Genomic DNA, 21,761 nt, shown 5'->3' with positions numbered 1-21,761 from the left:
AAAACATAAATATGTAACTAGTACTACATGACTAGTACTTATTAGTAAAATTAAAAAATATAAAGGCCAAAAACAGACCAGCAGAATTGTCCACAAACCTTGTAACAGAAATATCAGACAAATCCATCATTATCAGTGGCTTCCAACAATTTATCTACACTGAAAACCAATGAAACTTTTAAGTATTCTAACATATATTGTACCTTCAAACATCTGCTTTGCAGGGCTAGTTACTTTCATTCCTCATACGTAATAAAAATAGGAAAATGCGTGGTACAAACAGAGACTTGGTGTATAATTTTCCATGATCTCAGATGACAAAACGTAGCACAAGCTTCATCTCTTGCTAATTAAACGAATCAATTAAGGGACTATTGTTGCAACTGTGTAACTGCTGTTCTATAGTGCCAATAACAATCCCACAGGGAGGTCTTTTACTACATTAAAATGCTGTCCTCCACAACTCCATCAGATATTATTAGAAACAGTTATTTGCGTCTTGCTGTCATATTAGTAGCAGCAGCAAATTATGGAAATATGCAGACCAGAATGGTCCCAGTATGAGTTCAGGTTTGGTTTCCAGCCTCCAAGGGAACAAATGCTGAAAATTCCAAAGTTCCCCAAAGTTCATTAATGGAACTGATAAATTTACCAGCACAGCAGCTATTTTACATGCTAGGTAAGGGTCACATATTTGCATATTTCCCTGCTAAGATGATACAATTCAACTAGATAAATTATCATATTAAGTTTGCCCTCCTGAGTTAAACTGATGGAGTTCAAAATTGTTTCCAATGGTTGTCATTAATCGCTGTTACATCTGAAATGCTTCCTTTGAAATCTAATTGTGATGTGGTGTCAAGGGTCATATTAATAGCATTCAAGTTGTTCAAATATTGTAAAAAACCTGCTTATTTTACTTGTACATTGAAGCACTTAAGAGTAATGAGAAATAAAATCTCATCTTTTAATTTTTTTAAAAAATATTGTCAATAGAAAGAAAATTTAATTTAAAAGGAGATTTAAATTACATTAACCTCATTTGATTTTGTATCACTGAGATTCATAGTAGAACCGTATAAATATAAAAGGGAATCCACCAGTTACATTCCAAATGCACCATTTATTTCATCATACCCAACAAACAGAAGTTGAAATTCAAATATACTCTTAAACATAATATTACATATATATTATGTAATAATAGAATCATGTATAGCTTCAACATGCACACAGCCAGCCAATCTGTCTTGTATTTTATATGACATACAAGTAAATGTGACAAAGCCTGATTATCACTTCTAGATTAATTGGATGCAGAATACAGGAGCAAAAAGCAACCAGTCATTTCCCTGTTTTCTTCCTGAAATTCTTCCAAACTATTTATTCCCAGCCTGTTTTCAGAGGCACCCCATAAAAAGCCTTCTACCTCATTTGAAGAGAACTGCAGGGAAAAAATGGCAAATTGGAACATCAGGAATTCACAACTGAAGGTTGTGGCTCCCTATCTGAAACCAGAGTTTTGAGTATTGCTAAGCTGATGAATTCATTTTCTATCTGCTTCTTGTTCCTGACAAAGACTATAACAATTCTACAAAAAGCAACTATCTCATATTCTTTAAATTATTATATATGTTACAGACTGTTGATTTGAATCATATTAGGTAAGTTCACTAAATGTATCTGCTATTTTAATAATGCTTAACATTTTCTCTCTGTGTGTGTGTGTATGTGCGCGCGCGCGCACGGCCAAGCCAGTGATTTGCAGCTACATGTTATTGCCAATGATGATATAATTATTGGTGGATAGAAAGATATACAGTGTGATGGCAGAGAATGATGTTTTGTCAGAAGCAATGGCTTTAGGTCTATGTTTGTGGGGTATGTTGGGATTTAGTGCTTAGGAAGATTACAATATAATGTCGTCCTAGACTAGCCTTATGTTGGGTTGGTGTTACCTAGTTTGGGTAATGAAACATGTGCAAAAAACAACCAAGTCATAGAGCACCAAGGACCCCTCATTTCAACCCTGAGCTACAACCCTGTAGAAAGTGCAATTAGGTAAATTGTAGAGGATTCTTCATTCTCAGTCCTTTAGAAATGATGTCATAGTTTTTCATTTAATTTACAATTATGTCTGTTTGGATTTGGGCCAGTTCTTTAATGGGTTCTATGGGTATCCACTCCATCCAGTGCTGGAGGAGGAGGAGGAGGAGGAGGAGGAGGAGGAGGAGGAGGAGGAGGAGGAGGTTATTATGCATGACAATCTGTTCTTGCAGATATTAGCAAAATTGTATGTTATTGAACTTAAAATCTTGAATTTGTTCTGTCACATCTTTGATCCTTGTTTCTGGCAGACAGCCACTTTGCAAGCTGACATGGCTAGACAGCATACATTTGTCTGAATTTCACATAATAGTGAGTCACCAATTATCACGACTCTTTTCTTTCTCTTCTTAAGAGGGCAAAGATGCATCCTGTCTTGTCTTGAAGGATCTACTACTGTTATGTTTTCTGTTTTGCAGTGTTTCTTTTCTTTCCTTAAATGATCACAGCCCATTTTATCTGCAAGGCCTCAAATGTATTTATTATTTCTAGCAGAATCTTCTATGTCTCTTGCTTTTAATTGTTGTATTTTATTCCAATTCCATTTTAAATCATATTTTATCAAATTTCAATTTAAATTGCTTTATCAAATGTTAGTAACAATTGTTTCTGGAACTTTGGACTTTGATATGGCCCAAGGGCTAATCAATAAAGACTCAATGTCAATGACTAAAAGTATGCACAAAAAAAGTCTATTGTTTGATTGTGATTCTGTTGAAAAATATGAATGTGCTTCCTCTCAGCTGAGAATTCAAGTCAGACAAAGGCCAGTTGAAATTCAGAATAACGGAAGGCCATTGGAGGTTCTAAATCCAATCCGTGTTCAAACAGGAGAACCTATACCATTTCAGACAACTGGCTTTCCAATCTCTTCTTCAAAACCTCCAGTGATGGAATATCCATAATTTCTGGAGGCAAGCTATTCCACTGATTGTCCTAGCTGTCTTTATTTCTAAACAATAAAAGCTCAAAATATGGGAGGGGGGAGTTTTTCCTCCTTTTAATCAAAATACAAGTACTCATACATAATTAAATAATACAGAAATGTGAAATGAACACCATATATTAAATGTGTATAAAATGTAAAATGAAACTGTATGTTAATTTTTTATAAAAATGTCTACGAATACCTGGTAAAGTTTAGCATTACTCACCACTGTTCCAAGAAACTGAATGCTAAGATTTCCACCAGCATCTCGAGAAAGGCACTGGAAGGAACAGAATAACAATTATAGTCTTATCAACAAGAAATTTTCTCCCTAAGAATTCTAACAAATTGCTTATGAAACCAGAGACATTTGTCACTTTCAATGAAACTCATGGTTAAAGCAGAAATGTATGTGATACAAGAAAATAAGAGTTATATTAATGTTTGACAATATTTAGTTTTCACAGCTGAATGGAATGGACACTGGATTCACTTACCTTTCAAAAATGGACTATAATCAGCCAAACAATCAGAATTGACTATAATCAATCCTCTTTTCATCAACCACTGATCAAATAAGATAGAAATCTTAAATGTCCACATATATTGTCAGAGACTACTACTATTTTTTTTTCTATTTGTCTTGCATTTTTGTAAATTTAGTCTATTTGTCTTGTTTCCACTTACACAGAGCTCTGCAACAAATTAATTTGAGCTCAATACAGTGGGTTAATTTTTGGCCTATGCAATAGATCTTAATCTCCATTCAACCATAAAATGTACTTAATGATTTGGGACATTGTATGAGAAGATCCATGTTATTCTATGGTGATAAAAAAAAAATCAGAAAGCATCTGGTAGCATCTTTTCCAACTCCCAAATTTAATTAAAAGGCATATGCTTTGGAGAGCTGCTGCTTACCCTCAGCAGATGCACAGTTTTGGGGTAAGTGGCTTGTGGACTTCAACTCCCAGTATTCCTCAACCAGCTGGCTGAGGAATTCTGGGAGTTGAAGTCCACAAGTCGTAAAGTTGTAAAGTTGCCAAGGTTGGAGACTTCTATTAAAGATGACTCCTTAGTCTTGGGATAAGTAGCCTTGTAAATTACTTTTGTTTTTCTTCTCATTCTTAAGAAGAGTAATTTACAACATACAATGACAAAGAATCAAGATAGGAAACAATTCCCTAATGAAAGAACTACCAAAGAGAAGATTAAAATTGGGAACCAAATTAAAATCAGGAAACCGTGAGTTCTAGTTCTGCCTTAGGGACAAAAGTCAGGTGAGCACCTTGGGCCACCACCTTTTCTCAGCCTTAGGAAGAAGGCAAAGGCAAACCACTTCCACAAAGCTTGCTAAGAAACTATCAGATCTTGTTCAAGCATTTGCCAAGAATCACCTGCCACTAACTTGAAGGCACAACAAATAAACAATCAATCAAAGTAATCAGGTTTACCCTTTGTCTTTGCTTTGTTTGGTCAAAATGTCTATTTTACATTCAGTGGAATAAGGAATATATAAGGAATAGTAGGATAACATAAGTATTTAATAACACACATACATAGAAATACATATAGTATGTACTTTAAGATAACTGTCATATTATCTAATTTTCAAAGCTTCATGGAAGGAATAATTATTGGAAGCATTTCCCTTTTAAACAATTATGGCTGCATTTTAAATAAGAACAATAATATTGCCTTTTCTTTTTACTTTCAATTAATACATCGTGTTTTAGCCCTCTAGTTTGTTTCATAGGAAAACAAAGCAGAATGAACAAGTCTGGACATATTTCAACAAAATGATTAACAAAATGGAAAATATGGGGAAAATCATACAAAAAAACCTGACATTTACATTTGTAAAGGAAACAGGAATATACAGTTTTCCCAACTGCTGGAGGAAACACAATCACACTTTGGAAACTGTAAAGAAGAACAAAGTACCAGGGCCTACAATGAAGAATTTATGTGCCAAAACAAACAGATACAAATTAATCAGGAGGTTGTCAAAACTAGTTAACTGAAAAATATTCTTTAATTTAAAAAAAAATTGAGTGCTCTTCATCTTTATATCTTTTATATTGGAATTACAACAAATTTCATTATCTGGAAAAAAAATCCACTACATGAGTAAGTAATTGATATGGGAAAAATGATAAAAGGGATCTCAAGATCAGGCAGGTGTTTTATTTATCAGTTTGTTTTTTTTTAAGGCAGAACCAGAATATTGTATGTAAGTACCATAGCGTGATATTTTCTGACTCAGTTTCCATCAAGATGAAACATTGTGTGTATGAGGGTCCAAATTCCAAACTTTTTAATCTAAAAGGATGAATCTTACATATTTTAATTAGGACCAATCTTTATTATTTTTATCCAGAAGAAATAGTATACATGATATAGTAGGACATAGATTGCAAAATGCATCTGAATGTACCGTATTTTTCAGAGTATAAGACACACCTTTTTCCCTCAAAAAAGAGGGTGAAAATCTTGGTGCGTCTTATACACTGAATACAGCATTTTTGGCCTCCCGAAACCCCGCCCCCCCCAGGCCTGTTTTTGTTCATTCCCCCCCCCAGCCCCCAGGAACACTCTGGAAGCCTCCTAAAGGCTATGCATGTCCTTTTTTTGACAAAAAATGGGCCCGTTTTTGGGAGGTCTGCAAAGTGCAAAAACTGTTTTTTTTTTAATTTGCCTCTTCAAAATCTTGATTAGTCTTATACTCCGGTGCATCTTATACTCCGAAAAATACGGTAAATGTTTTTTCGTTTAAAAGATAATGTATCTAGTCCTTTTATTTTAAAGGTAAATAAATTATAAAAAAATATTCATTATTAAATATACTTTATGCCACCACAATAGTAAACTTTCATAGGAAAAAATACAATATAAACATACCCAATACAAAAACTAAAAATCTATACGCTACTAAAATTTTATGACTGCAACTGTTAACCAGCTGAAACGCTGCATTATTTTGGAACAAAGGTGCCTCAAACTAGCTAATTTATAGAATACATCAAAAATATAGGATCCATGACTCCAATGGAATAGAAATTTGGCAAATATAACATTTATATTTGATAAAAATGCTCATAAAGCATTTTATGATATAATACAAAATGTCATAAAACATTTCCTGTGGTCAACTGCTGATGTTTGCCTGTGATATACACTTCAACATGGGCTATTTTCAGGAAGAATATCTCCCTAAATTTTAAAAAGTGTGTTAGAAGCTCTGCAATTGTTGAAGGCATGAGATAAGGAAGTATCTCTGAAATAATGAGCCAATGTACATGGGTACCACATCTAGTGATACCACCCAATAAAGAATAAATTATGGGAATATTAAATCAAATTGGGAAAAGGCTCTCTGAAATAGCTCAGTCTACTAGGGCTTTGAGAAGAAGATACTCTGCTCTCCACAAGAAGGTTATTCCAGTGTTGGGGTCACCATGGAACACAGCACCTTCTTGCCTCAGCCCCCTTAGTTTTAGCTACTGAAAGATGCCAAGCCCCGAAGGACTTCATAGATCAAAACCCACACCTTAAATTGGAACCAGAAACCAATTGGTAACAAATACAGGGACAGCAAAATCATACTTAAGTGCTTCCCAAAGGGAGGAGCCCAAAAGGATGCAGATCACTGATTATGGAACACATATTCTTTAAGGGCAGCCCCAAGTATAGCTCATTACAGGCAGTGTAGCCAGGTGATGCTAAGGGCATGAGTTACTCTTACCAAGTGTTCCTGGCCCAGGTAAAGCTTCAACTGGCACACCAGTTAGAGTTTGGCCACAATTTCCATCCGCTGCTCTTGCAGAAGCCATTAATTCCAGAAGGGCCCCTAAGTTACAAATCTGCTCCCTGACAGTTAATGCTTGCCCATCAAGACATTAACAACAATCCAAACTACAAAAAGCAATTCCAACTTCCAAGGGTTCTAACTTCTGTCCCCTCCCATCCAGACTCCTGACAGCTTACCTCAGTGGTGGGTTCCTGATCCCATTCCAACAGGTACGATTGGAACAGGCCCGGTGGCATTCACATGGACGCGTGCAGTGCACACATCGTACTGTCAGAGATGCCTCCGCGATATTCCAGCTGTACATGTCGTACGTCTGCACGGAAATGCCGAAGACTTTAAGACAGGTAAGGAGCGCAGGTGGGCAAGTGGGCCCTCTGGAGCACCGTATCGGAACGGTACCCGGTGATCCAGGCAGGCTCCAGTATACCTGTACTGGGCGTACCGCCTGCAACCCACCACTGACTTATCTGCACAACCTCTGAGAAAGAGTGTCAATGTCATATCTCCCCCATGGCTCAAAGTAATGATGTATAAGTGGGTATCATCAACAGATTTATGGTACACTCCCAAACCATCCTATGATCCTCCCTATGGTTTCACAAGATGTTAAAAAGCAGGGAGATAAGACCAAGCTCTCAGACACTCTATAGGTCAGGGGCCATAAGACAACCTCTCTTACTTTAGCAAACCAGATAGACAATGTTATTTATTATTTATTAAATGTTGTTTGCCAACCCATCTCACCATGACACAATATGCTACACAACTTTTCAGTAAGAAGCAAATTTGGGTTTAATTTCCAATATAGAGGGTATGAAAGAAATAAGTTCAGAAGTCTTACAGTAAATATAAAAACATGTAATATTTAGATTTAATTTTTTTTCAGTTAGCCTCCATTTATGTGAAGTTACTCAATATTTTTGAGAAGAATATTCTGAAAGTGTCTTACACCCTCTCAATGGATTTTTGAAAGTGCATTTTCTAGAACTTCAGAAAAGTATCATTTTCTACAAGTTCCATATTAAACCAAATGTTTTAAAAAGTGTCACTCATTGTGTTGTAACTGTTTTCTGTACATTGTGCAGGTTGTTGTACATAGAACAACTAAACATTAAGACAAAAATGAGATAAAGCAATTATAACTTTTCTTTGGAAACTGACGCGAAGAGAGAAAAAGAAACAGAGATGGTGAATTGTCATATTCAATGCTGCAACTACACCATCTTAGAATTTTTATCCAAGTGGGCGGTATTTGCCGAACAGTTAAAAGGCATATTTGGATGATTATTCCATTGAGCAGGTTAAATCATTTAAATCCCCAGGTATAGTCTTTTCATGTGAAATGCCCAGGGAATATGTAGCACAAAAGCCCAGAGAGCTGCTGTAGCACTGCAATCATCCTAAACTAAAGGGGCCTTACTTATCTCTGCTGCACGCCAACCGTACTTAGCCAAAGTTAGAGCAGAGCTGTTATTCAGAGTCCAGTTTGCCTATATAGCTTTTTCTTCCTTTAGAACAGGTTCAGACAAATTCTTGTAGGTATGCACTCCAAGCTCCTTGCTGTATCTCCAACATGATACTTCACTCTGAAGTAGAATTCTGACCAACATTGGTTGCACATTTTTATATGGGAAGCCGCAATATATCTTCACCCTGTAGTCTGACACCTCAGATCCTCAACAATAATGTTATTTCATTCTGGTCTAAATTAAAATTGGAGATCCTTTATATTCTTTAAGTCAGCTCTGTGCAGTTGAATATGAGCACTCAAACAGCTTTAAGGCAATGACTTAAAGATATTCCAATTGGATTTGATATCTCTTCTCAGAACACATTCCCAACTAGCGCCTTCACTCTCTATGGATGTGCCATATGCCTAGGCAATCTCAATCCCTAAATATACAGAACTATGGTGCTTGGGTAAAGCTAACCATACTTAACTGCTCTACAGCTTAATTAATTGCTCACAAAAGAAAAAAACAGCTTTAAAATGAAGATGATTAAAAAATTCAAATGTTACTTTCTGCTTTCATTTAGGAAGAAAGCTCTTCTCATTTTCCCTTGTTTTATTCATATTATTTGATTAAGTAAACTGCAGCTCACAAAACATATGCTTTTTTAAAAAAAAATGTTAGAAGCACCTCCCGATTCTCTGTCACACTAGACCAATGCAGCTTTTCTCCTAAAATGCCTAATCACATATGTACATTGTTTAAAATCTTCCTGTTGTTAAATACTTACACCTCAAGAAATCTTGTGAATTATTGTGTCTAGCATTGTCTCTCATTGCCTTGACTGGCAAAATCTCATCAGAATGTTTGTTTTGTCATTGTTTCTTAGATTTCCTAAAGTTTATCTTTGTCAGGAAATATATAAAAAGCTCTATCAGTGTACAGGAGAGGGTATAAAGGTAACAAGATAAAGAGAGATATACTTATGGTACACTTTCTCCAATTCTGAAATTTAAAATAAATTATTAATTGCATCTTGTCTGCAAGTTTCAATACTGGAAATTGTATTGAGACAGCCTTGATCACATTTTGTTGATGACATGATTTATCTAAGATGGGGAAGTACAGCTGTCATTGATTTCTTGGTAACCTTCAATATCATTGATTATGACAGCATGTTGGATAGCTTCCTGAACCATGTGAGGGAACTAGGAGCCAGGTTTACAGTAGTTTTCTCCCTTCCTTAAAAGACATTTTCAGTTGGTGTTCATGGAAGTACAGATCTAGATCTAAGTCTAAGCTTTAGGGGACCTCAGGATTAGATTCTCTCTTCATTCATATTTAATATCTACATGAAGCTGTTTGCATGAAGTCATCCATCGGAATATGGTTAAGCATTATCATACATTGATGATACCAGTTACATATCTAAATTTTAGACCAACTAACTTGTCACCAAAGTTTCATCTCTAGATACTAAGAGAGTCTGTAGGGAAAATAACAGGCTAAGGCTCAACCTCTAGCAAGACTGAGGCCCCCATTCACTGTTATTCATGCATTAGCAATTTCAACCTATTACAATGTGCTCCACATCACGTTTGCTCTTTAAGATGATTCAATTGTTATAACTACAAGTAGTCCTTGATTGGTCATTTAATGATCATTTGAAGATATGAAGGCCTTGGAAAGGATGCTTCACAGCTTTGCATTTCTTCATTGCAGGTACAAATTAAGCATGTGCCATTATAATCTAATGTCCCGGATTTATAACACTAATTTCCAGATTTTAAAATGGTGTAGACAATTGTAAAAAGCAATAGCAACAAAATATTTTACCTGGATAGTTCTATGAACCTCATCCACTTGAAGAGATAACACGGCTGATGCCAAATTCCATTCACCGGTCACACAAAGTTTTCTCCCATTGACTTCCACCTGTTGTAAATAAGGAATTCTTACCATAAATCAGACAAGAAGCAAAACTCAAATTCATCGCGGCAAACAAAAGAGGAAGCCCAAAGTTTCTGCCACAAAAGGTAGGGCTTGTCAACAAAGTCTTTTTAGGATTGCTGAGGAAAAGTGAAACACATTTACAGAAACTGCCTGTGGGAAATGTTAAATAATTTGTACAAAATGTTATGGACTTGGAGTCCTCAGAGTCCAAGGCTGAACCTAAGCAACTTAATTCAGCAGGCTGCCAGCCTCATGAGTTAGCAGAAAATTGCCACTTGGGATGGACTCAGCATGTACAGAGGAATCAGGAAATAAGGGGCCTGAAGCTGCCAGACCACCTAGTTCCAGGATGCGTCAACAGCTTCAGAGAGCCAAGCAAAAGCACTCTGCTCATGTCCTCTCCTCATTCTTATTTTTCTACATAAAGCTGTTTGCATCAAGTCATCCATCAAAATGTGGTTAAGTATTATGCCTAACAAAGGTTCCAGCATCCAAAACTAAGCCATATCTGTACCTGTTCTGCTTAAAAGCAGCTGGCAGTGGTCTATCCTTCATTGAAAACCACATGCCAACCTAAAATTTCCATTTCTATGTGTTTACTTCCTGCTGTTCCTTGAGTCTTGATGTTTAAATTTGAACCAGTTGAGTAACCCATGTATTCAACTCTTGGATTGTTGTGGATTATGGGTTTTTTTTTAATGCATGATCCATTTGATTCTGAGCTAAAATCTCTAATCATTCAGTTCCCAGGAAAGGCTTTTTGGTTTAGAGAATTTTCCCTATTATTCAGAAAAATTATGCATGTTTCTGATTGTTCAAATGTTTGTATTAAAATATTAGATAAGCAGAGTAAAATTTATTGATCTTAAAAGCTACAAAAGCAAGTAAGTCCTATGATGTAGTTTAAAAACAAAATAACAAAAAGTCTGTAGCTTTTGCAAAAATAAGCACAGGAAGCAACTGGCAAACTACTGAATTGTAATCCTTGGAAACTATCTGCTACTGAAGTGGGTACATGTTGTAGAATATTTATTAACCAACCATGATATGAGACCAGCTACTGGGATGGCGATTTTGGGAGAAGAAATTGCCAAGTGAAATAAAATAGGAAGCCAATCAGATGAAGACCGAACCAGCAGCCTGAATGCATCCATTGAAACACTCCATAACAAATGAACAGGATATGTATTAGGTCATTCCAGAAGTTAGACTTAGCAAATAAGAATGTAATACTGGAAATCTATTTGTGGCCTTAATATAGTTTGATATAGTTTGATTGAATAGAAATAATAAATAAACCAACTGCATTTTACTACTTTAGAACAATATATTATGAACACCTACTTTTGTACATCTCTGACTGGCACTCTGATAATATCAACTTACAGAATTCAAATTCTTCCCATAGGATATTCTCTGAGGTTTAAACACATTCTTTTTGTATCAGATTCAACTTTGAGAAATCTATCTTTGCCTTGCATTTTTGAATAGACGTTTGTTGCTAAAATGCTAGAAATAATACCAAAAATTCTGATGTTTTTTTTAAAGTTGTAATGCTGCACAGGCTCACAATTTCCAATGATGGTAGTGACTTCTCAGGCAATCTTATTATTTACATTTAAATGCAATTGAAATTAAAAAGCCTTAATACTTTTCTTCAATAATTATTTTTGTTACATTCTGAGGCCTGTTAAAATGGCCTTGGGAGGGCACTTGACACTGAATAACAGTCATTGTACTTTCCCTAGAATATGCTGCCCATCCTTGCTATTTAGTATAAATTAACTTTAATCTGGATTTGCTACCTTACATTAAAGAATCAAACATATAAATGTTGGAGTTGAATCTCTGAAAAAAAGAACACTACAGTGAAACAACACTAAAAACATTACTTTTTATGGAAAACTCCATTATTCAATTAAATTTTCCAATTCGTACACAGATACCAAGCTTAATAAGTATTCTCATCAGAAAAAAGGTTATGAACATTCTTGATAGGCTAAAATATGTTTTAAAAGGACTTTATGTCAAGGGCAATCTTGTAAAAAGTAAAACCACAATCATATCAAGGTTAACCCAATTAGTAATTTTCTAAAGGTAAAGGTAGGTAATCCTAATCTGGTGCCAATTTTTTCCCGGGTGTGCACACCTTTTCCTCTGTACTTACGTAAATTGGAAAACTGAATGTTCCAAATAGTTTATGGAAATGTTTTCACACTAGCTTTTTATCAATTCAATACACAAAAAGTAAAACACATCAAAGTATCTACCATGAAACAATGAGGGAACAATACTTTATAAAATTAAGAGTTGCTGACTGGTTTTATCTGATATGAAAAGGAAAAATACTTATGGCAAATCACTTAAATCTGGTTAATCTTCCATTGTCAAAACATGAAAGTAGAGGGCTTAAGGTTATTTACGCATTCAAAACACTCCCATTGTTCACACTACATTATTCTGAGAAATAGAAAGACATTTTTTATTAAATACAGAGAACAGATTCTATCCTGAGCTACTAAAACAAACTGGCAAACGATGTTACTGGTACCACTTTTAAGTGTTCTATAGGAAATGCTTTTTTCTGCTCCTACAAATTATATTCTGGGGCAACCAGGAGAACCTTCCAAATAAAAAATTCAACTAGTGGCAAAAGCCACATACTGGTAGCTTAAAGCTGCCACAGCAGTGCCATACCGGGCTGCATTTGTTGCCAGTCTGTGTCTTAGGCACTAGCTCTGTTCTGATCACAGCAAAGTTATTAATAAATTATCAGAAAACTAATATTTTAATTTCTGACCAGCATTGTTGTAAAATTAACAACTGGGAAATAAATTGGACTCATATTGAGCAGGTGTGTACCTACAATATCCTGTTTCCTTATCACGGATCTTTCCGGCCTCCAGAGGGCCTCTGGAGCTGGGGAGGTCATTTTCGCCCTCCTAAAAGTTTGAGGAACGCCTCCGAAGCCCAGGGAGGGCAAAAATACCCCCCCTGTGGTGCAGGACCCCGAATAAGCCACGCTGACCATGGCCAGGCACGCCCAGCAACCAGGCAGAGAAGACCTTGCTAAAATTTTTGAAGCCTACCCCTGATCACAAGATTTTACCACCCAAAAGGAGCACATTATTTCCCAGTAAAAGAAGCTAGATACAGAAGTTTTACTTCCTAAAAATTTATACTGAAACACATTAGTATTTTGTTATCACACTAAAGTATGCTATTGTAGAAGTAGTAGCATTAATAAAAATGAATGCCAAACATTTAATATGGCCCTTAAATAGGCATTGTTTCAATTATGAAGTCACACCCTGCACTTTGTGTAATTTATATTCCCAACTGTATTCAAATGACCATAAAACTACTACATTTATGTTAATCACTCACTTAGTATTTACTCTATAATTTGACCCTTTTGCTTTCATCACATATGCTAATTACTCACACTTCTTTTGAACTAGCCCATTTGTTATTTTTCTTTTCCAGTTCTCTTGATACAGAACTATCAGCTCCATGCTTATTGCTAACCTTTCATGACAGTATCTTATGAAGCCTCTTTCTCCTTGTTTCTACAGTACAGGTAGTTCATGATGTACGACCACAGTTGAGTCCAAAATTTCTGTTGCGGAGTGAGACATATGTTAAGTGAGTTTTATTATCTTTCTTGCCTCAGTTGATAAGTTAATAACGCAGTTGTTAAGTGAATTGCCTTCCCCATTGACTCTGCTTGTGAGAAGATTGTTTTACTCCATTTTATGACTTTTCTTGCCACCGTTAAGTGAATCACTGAAGATCTTCACTTAGTAACACTGAATCTCACTTCCCTTTGTTATCAGAAAGTTGTAAAAGGGGATTTATGACTCCAGGGACATTGAAACTGCCATAAATGAGTCAGTTGCCAAGTGCCTGAATTTGGATCACAGGACCATTGGGATGCTGAAATGGTTGTGTAAAAAATGGCCTTAAATAATTTTTTTTCAGTACTCTTTTAACTTTGAACGGTCACTAAATGAACTGTTGTAAACTGAGGATTACTTGTAATTATGATAATTAAAGATAGCTTACAGAGTGATGTTTCTTTAATGCTTGTGTTTTTTACAACTATGTAACTGAATCTTCTTTAAAATGCTTTATATACGTTTCCTAGTTAATATTGACCAAAATTAAATACAGATACCAGTAGTCCTTGCTTACTGCCTCATTCAACACTGATCAAAGCATTAAAAAATCAGAGTTATGACCAGTCCTCAGAGTTGCAGAAGTTGCAGCATTCCTACAGTCATGAGAGTGCAATTTGGGTGCTTGGAAAGCCAGGTACATTTTTGATGGTCATACCATCCCCGGGTCATATGATCACTATTTATAATCTTCCTACCCAGCTTTCAACCAACAAAATCACTGGAGAAGCTGGCAGGAAGTCACAAGTCATGGTCACATGATGTTACACTTAATGACAGAATGGACAGCCCCAATTGCTGTCGGTAAGTGAGGACTATCTACATGCAATATGGCTTGTTGCTGACATTACATTATTTTCCTTTACAAAAGCAAAGCTCTCCAGTAAGTAAAGAGTATATTGTTTTCACTGAATAAAAATAATTGGAAAAATCTAAGACAATACAGTTATATTGGGGACCTGTATTAGTTATTTTTAAAGAAAGGAAAGGAAGAAATTTAAGCATAAAATATTTTGCTACCTGCTAAATGCCATAATAAAACAGATAAAAGACCGAATTTTATTCTGCCATACATAACTCTTTTATGCATGGTCAGACATTATAAGAAATAACTGTGATTTTGTGAACTTGCACAAATGCAGTCAACTATAACTACATTAATGGATTATGCCAGCAAACCTGACAATGGTTTGGTTTTTAATGTTCCAAAATATATTTCCTGAAGAGAAAAAAAGGACACACTGAGCAAAAAGTTACAGACATCATTTTAAAGAATAGGCTGCAATGTAATCTTGGTATGATTAGTTTTTACTGCAAAAAGTACTTGGATGCTGTATTTAAGTGTTTTGGTCTATGATTATACCTAAATTATTTTAAGGATAAATGCAACATTAATTGATTATATTGTTAAAATTAGGTAGCAGCTTTTTTTTAGCGAGGCCATTTAAATAAGGTATATCAACTGCTTTTTGTTTTTCTTCTTTGATCTATTTGAAAATATTGAAAATAATTAATCTGAAAATTATCTAATGAAATTGGCTACAGATGTATGGAAAAACAAAAGTATTTCATATAAAACATAAGAGTTTATACTGTTCTGATCCAGAGATGATCACTTTCTTAATGCTTGTTTGTAAGGAGAAAAGGTTAATTAAAATATATAAAAGTAATTTATGCATCATTATTACAATGCACTCTTGTTGTCCCAGATCATTAAAAAAAAAGCACTGCGTGTAAAGCTCGATGGCTGACAATAATATAGTAGTTAAGTATTTTTTAACTTCAAAGGTAATATGCTGAATACTGATATCTGGTGAGAATCGGAGAACAAGGTATTATTTATAAGCTGATCATTTATTTCTATAAAAACAACCTTTCCGGCAGGCCAATTTGGAAGACTAGATACAAAATTATATGAACTACTCTGATAAGTAGGCTTTTCTGACATCACTTTAGATAATGCTTTATTACAGCAATGAAGAAAATATAAGAATGCTTCTACTAAATGAAACCATTGAGTACTAAAAGCTATTTTTAAAAAGTGATATCTGACCTTTTTGTAATTTCACAGATCTTTGTTAAAAAGAAATTTTACACTCATAAATAGATATTGTTCTAAGAGATGAGCTTTGATGACTAAGAAAGTGAGATTCTGGCTTTGAACTGCTAAGAATGAATTTCAATCACCACCGTGTCCTCTTTTTTTAAAATAATGTGATAATAAATCACAAAAAGAATGCTTATGAAAATTGTCTCATAATTGTCAGATTTATCATAGTCCAACACACACTATGCGCTATTTTTTTTTTAGAAAAATCAAGTACAAACTTTCATCTTCTTGTGAATTTTTGCAAGCTTTAGGTTCAAGATGCTCAGATCTTGCTGAGAAATCAAGGACAAACTTGGGTAAAGGTCTACCTGAGATATGAGTCTGATATTTGATTAGATACAGGCTGAAAACCAATCAGAAATTTAAATGATAGTCCCCATTCCTACATAAATTAGTGTACATGGAGCAATTGGAAGAGCGAAGATGAAGACCTCCTTCAGTATTTACTTTATTTATATTGCCACCCTTCTTGCCAAATCAGCTCTACAGCAGCAATTTCTCCCTCTCACCAAAGCAATTGCTACAGCAGTAATTCCTCCTACTTTTAAAATGGTTCAATCTGATGATATAAAAAAAAAAACCTGGAGTAAAAAAGCTGAGAAGAATCTTCATGCTAGATTCTGCTCATTTTTTAAAAATTCATGAGGGGCCAGATTCGTAAGCCATCAAGTCAAAGTTACATTACAAGCACACACATTCATTAAAAAGATCCTCAAAACAAACACCAATATCTTTAGTTCAAATGTGACCAGAGTGGGAAAGACCATTGTGAGAGATTAGAGCAGTACTTCTCGATCTTGGCAACTTTTTAAGATATGTGGACTTCAATTCCCGGAATTCCCCCAGCCAGCCATGAGAAAGAATGGATTAGAGCTGGCCAACAGTCATAACGAGAGTAAATGACTGACTAGATGCGTGTTATTTGCATTCCGCTACTTATAAGACTGTCTTCATTTCTAATAAATGAGCCTACTGTGTGAGAAACATGTAACTGATCTTCCCTACCTAATATATCAACATCTTCTACTTTTACCAACGTCAGATACTGATGAGTTCTTCAACAAAGCTGGGCTTTCTTAATAATAACAGTTGTACAACATAAGGTTCTCTTTGTTAAAGAGAAACAGACATCAAAAAGCAGTAAAACATGGAGCCTTAAACCCCTTTCTGTTGGGAAAAAAATGTGTTTGAACTGAGGTGTTTCTAGTTATGGTGTGAACGCAATGAGAATTCAGCTGCAACAAATAGGCAGCCATTCCCTAGGAAGGACTAATTAGATCCATCTGAGCAACTATGTCCTACGCTGCTTTACACGTTCAAAAAAGAAGCTCTGCTCTAGTCTTTTGAAAAGGCTACATCAAAACAGTTAGTCACAGCTGATGCACATCTAGTCAGTACAGTAGTGTTATTTTCTTTCATGCTATAAAGCCTTAAGAGCCACATTAAAGTCATGGTAATAAGCCTGTCTTGCTCTGAGAAAGGCAATGAAATTTAGAGCAAAGAATGCAAGCTTTGGCAGCATCATTCTGAGAAATCTCCCCACTGGGCATGAATTTCAGAGGTCCTGTAACCAGATGAAATAAGTTGCACATCAGACATGTCCCATCAATGAAACAGTTAAAAATGAAGAGCTAATATTCGGGATACAGAGAGTTAACTATTTCTTTGGCAGATTTATATCTGGTACTTCAACTTTATCGTGAAAATGCTAATAGATATAATTGAGTATGGCAAACCAGCAGCAGGAGTTCGCGGTTATAAGCTATGACTTCAAAGCAGTTGGTCACAGTCTACCTACTGTGCAATTATGTGTGTCTCATTTATTTCAGTGATGCCAACATTAGGACTGGCATAGTCAGTGTGGGCTTACAGCAGAGTTCAGATGTTTGCTAACACTGGGACCCGAAAACCAAGGACCTAGCAATAAAAACAGTGACTACCAAATAACTTCTTGAAAGATTCAAAATACATTAGAATAACCATTAGAAGCTATTTTGCTTCTATTGCTAAAACTTTTCCTAAAAAATGGATCTATGCCCATAAGCCAGGTATGACATAGAAATGGAACTCATTCTGGTTCCTCTAATGAGAAAAAATAAATATTACTACCCCACAAGACATAAAACAGAAAGAGTAACGGAAAAAAAAAACTTTTAAAATTGACTTTTGCAACAGATTATTTTCATTGTAGTAACTCTGGTTATTTAGGAGTCTACTCTTCATGATGATCTGCAGCAGAAGTAAAAGAAAGAGCTAGAGACATGTCCCTTGCCATAGAACTAGAAAAGAAGGAACCAAGCAACTCGTTAGTTCTAGATGTCCTAACTGAAGCTCCACAGTAGAATCCAGAAATGTAAAGAAGTTAAAAAGAAGCATTTCCTTTTTAAAAGTTGAATGCTATATCCCATCACTTTCATTGAATAACCCAGAATTCCAGTATTTTAAGCCATATTTTAGAAGTAATGCCAAATCATCTAAAATATATGCCAATATATGTCCATTAGGACAATTGATAAGAAAAATAAACGAAAAAAAATCTCTTGGGGCAACAATTAAAAAAGAGGATAATTGATATAATAGAAAATAGAGCTGGTTAGGATAATGAAATAAAGAAAACAATTGCCCTTAATACCTTTCCAGACACTTGAGGAGAGAATATATATTATATAATATTTTGTCCATTAGATGGAAGGAAATAACAGATTGACTCATGATTTCGCTGTGTTGTCTTTGACTTGGACCTCATATCAATATGGCCCAACTAAAACTATAATCTTCTAACCTACCATATATATCTTGATAGATTCAGGATAATGATGCTGAAAATGTAATTTCTGTGTGTGGCTGTCTGTACAGTAGTACTTTTAATATTTATTTCCTCATACTCATTTACTACCTTTAATGTGAACAAGAGGCCCTATACAAGGTTGGACTAACATCCATATTTAAAGACAGCAGTTGAGAAACATGATGGGGAACCCAATTATGGTTAGAAGGTGTATTAATCAACAAGGTCACTAAAGCAATGGATGTAAGATTTCAAACAAAAATGAGTGTGAAAAATTAGAAACAAAAGTGCTTCAAAAGAAAATATTTCAACACAGTAGCATATTTATATGGAAGAAACATGCTAATATTGCCTGGAGAAAATACAAGTTTGCCAACTAATCAAAATGCATTATCTGAACCAAAACATCACAATAAAACTATTTCAAGCTAAAACTAACAACCTTTAATTTTTTTTTTCATGCTGGTGCTTTCATAAAAGCAGTGAATTATTTCCTGATGTGAGAAGACGGCATATGAAACTTTTCCCTAGAAAATCTGCAATATACTGTTCCTTATTTGGTTTCCGACCACAAAGCAAGATAAAGACTTGTTGGAAGTAAACTCACTGAAGAAATAGTTTCTTTGCATTCCATATCAGAACTATCAGGTGTGATTGCAGGGACAGTAAAAAGACAAAAGCACAAAGCAAAACTACTCTGAATTCTAGATAAAATATTTGATATTTAAACAGTTGGAAGTATGATACTTCCAGAGCTAAAATCTCGATTTATTCCCAAGATATTTAATATCAGGAGGGAATCAAAAATGAGCATGTTTCCTGTTTTCCAATTGAGAGATATACACAGCAGAGAGGAAAATAAACCAAACAAATATTGAGAGAGCAGGACTGAGTTAGGAGGGGGTCACTCCACAATTATTTGTATTTATTCTTTTGTTCCTCACCAGTCTCTGTGGAGCAGAATATAGGACAGTATAATTCTATTATGTGTATCTATGTTTCTAAATTTTACTATTAGTTTTGCTCTAAATTTAAAAGTATATTTGTCCTGTAAATAATCTCAAGAAGGAAGTATGTTGACATCATTTCAAAGCCAAATTATTCTCTACAAATTAGCTTCTTGAAAGATCAGGGTAGCTCACAATGAATGGAATAATTGCTAAGTAGGACCTGATTTTGAGGAAGGGCATACATTATACAAGTAGTCCTTGACTTAAGACAGCAATTGGGACTGGAATTACTGTTGCCAAATAATACCTGGTTGCCCCTGCTACCTCCCCACAACCAAGTCAGTGGGGAAGACAGCAGGAAGTTGCAAGTCCCAGATGCTTGCAAGCAAGCAAATAGGTTCTGTCAGATGGGGAAGGGCAGAAGGGGCATACAAGGATGCAAGGGAGATATGGCAAGGATTGGGGAGGGCCTGCCAGCCATGTGACCGAGCGGGAGTGACTTGGCAGTCATGTGACTGGTGGGCGTGGCGAACTTGTAAAATGTGGTGAAACTCATTTAACAACACTCTTGCTTAGCAACCAAAAATGTTGGCTCAGAAACTCTGGCATTTGAAGCATGCAAGTCTTAAAGCTGTCAAGTTACAAGATCCTTCACCCCTAACCCTTTAGAAAAACTCCCCCAGGGATGTTCAAACTTTATAGCTTTAAGACTTTAAGGTTTAGATAGGACTCTTAGAGGTGGGCAGGATGATTGGTGAGCCAGCCAATCAGTGAGCAGCGGGCAGGGCAAGCGGGTGTGGACAGGCGGGGGAGGGAGCTGGAACCGGTTCTAAACGGCACGGTAGATTTGTGGAACCTCTTTTATAGAAGAGGTTAGAACTGGCAGGAACCCACCCTGATGTGAACCCATGTGCATTCTGAAACACCTTTTCCTATTTGAAGCTGAACTGTACTGTTAAGAGAGCATATGTCCCAGTTGCGAGGAGGGCTCAAATGGGGAATTAAGGTCTGACTGCCCCCCCCACCTTTTAAATGCCATTGAGCCTTATCTAGTCTTTCCAGGCAAATCTGTAGTCTGGGAAGTAGGTATAGAAGAACCATAAATTAGCTAGTTTGAATTCTATATAGGTAGTCCTTGAGTTACGACAATAATTGATCCTGAAATTTCTGTTGCTAAGCGATACATTTTAAAGTGAGTTTTGCCCCCATTTTACAAGCTTTCTTGCTACAATCAATATAATTACTGCAGTTATTCGTAACAATGTTGTTAGTGAATCGGGCTTCCTCATTGACTTTGCTCCTCAGAAAGTCGCAAAAGGTGATTATGTGACTCTAGAACACTGCAACCATCATACATATGCGTCAGTTGTCAAGCATCTGAATTTTGATCATACGATCCTGGGGATGCTGGAACAGTTGTAAGTGTGAAAATGATAAGTGGCTTTTTCAATGCTATTGTAACTTTGAATGGTCACTAAATGAACGGTTATAAGTCAAGGACCACCCGTACATTTGGGTCTGGTTGTTCATGACTAACATGTACATTTATTCTGACATACGTTTTGATGATTATATTACATAAGGTGCTTTTGGATAAAATCAATCAAGCCCCCAAACTATTAAATTAAATACATTTGAGAGACTTTAAGGTACAACAAGTTGATTTCCTAGAAGCAGATAAACAGAATATCCCTCTCTGGAAATTATTCAGATGTTTTATTCAGTCTAAGTCTTGTAACCTTAATCAAATATACCACACAATTACAAAATGTTATTATTACAATAGTGAGAATACTTACAAAATAAGTGGATCCTTGATGAGAAGCTACAACGGAATGAGTTGTGTCTCCAAGCTGGACATACAATTCCCATTTTTTTGTATCAGGTTGAGCAAGAGAAATCCTAAAACAAAACAAGGCAACATATTATAAATACCTTCAGTTAAGTTAATTAAGCTGGTTAAGAGAAGCTTTTAGTTGTAAAGAAA

General features: G+C 35.6%; 1 protein-coding gene across 1 annotated transcript in view; it reads right to left on the bottom strand.

Moving 5' to 3' along the window:
* PCCA (propionyl-CoA carboxylase subunit alpha) overlaps positions 1-21,761 on the bottom strand; it is a 220,856-nt gene that overhangs the window by 46,738 nt on the left and 152,357 nt on the right. The window contains 3 exon segments of the mRNA XM_032226371.1: positions 3,261-3,314; positions 10,133-10,231; positions 21,574-21,676. Coding sequence (XP_032082262.1) covers positions 3,261-3,314; positions 10,133-10,231; positions 21,574-21,676 — 256 coding nt within the window.

This window comes from Thamnophis elegans, chromosome 11 (assembly GCF_009769535.1).
Source record: "Thamnophis elegans isolate rThaEle1 chromosome 11, rThaEle1.pri, whole genome shotgun sequence".
In the NCBI taxonomy this organism is placed as follows: domain Eukaryota; kingdom Metazoa; phylum Chordata; class Lepidosauria; order Squamata; family Colubridae; genus Thamnophis; species Thamnophis elegans.
This window is presented reverse-complemented; position numbering and strand designations above follow the sequence as displayed.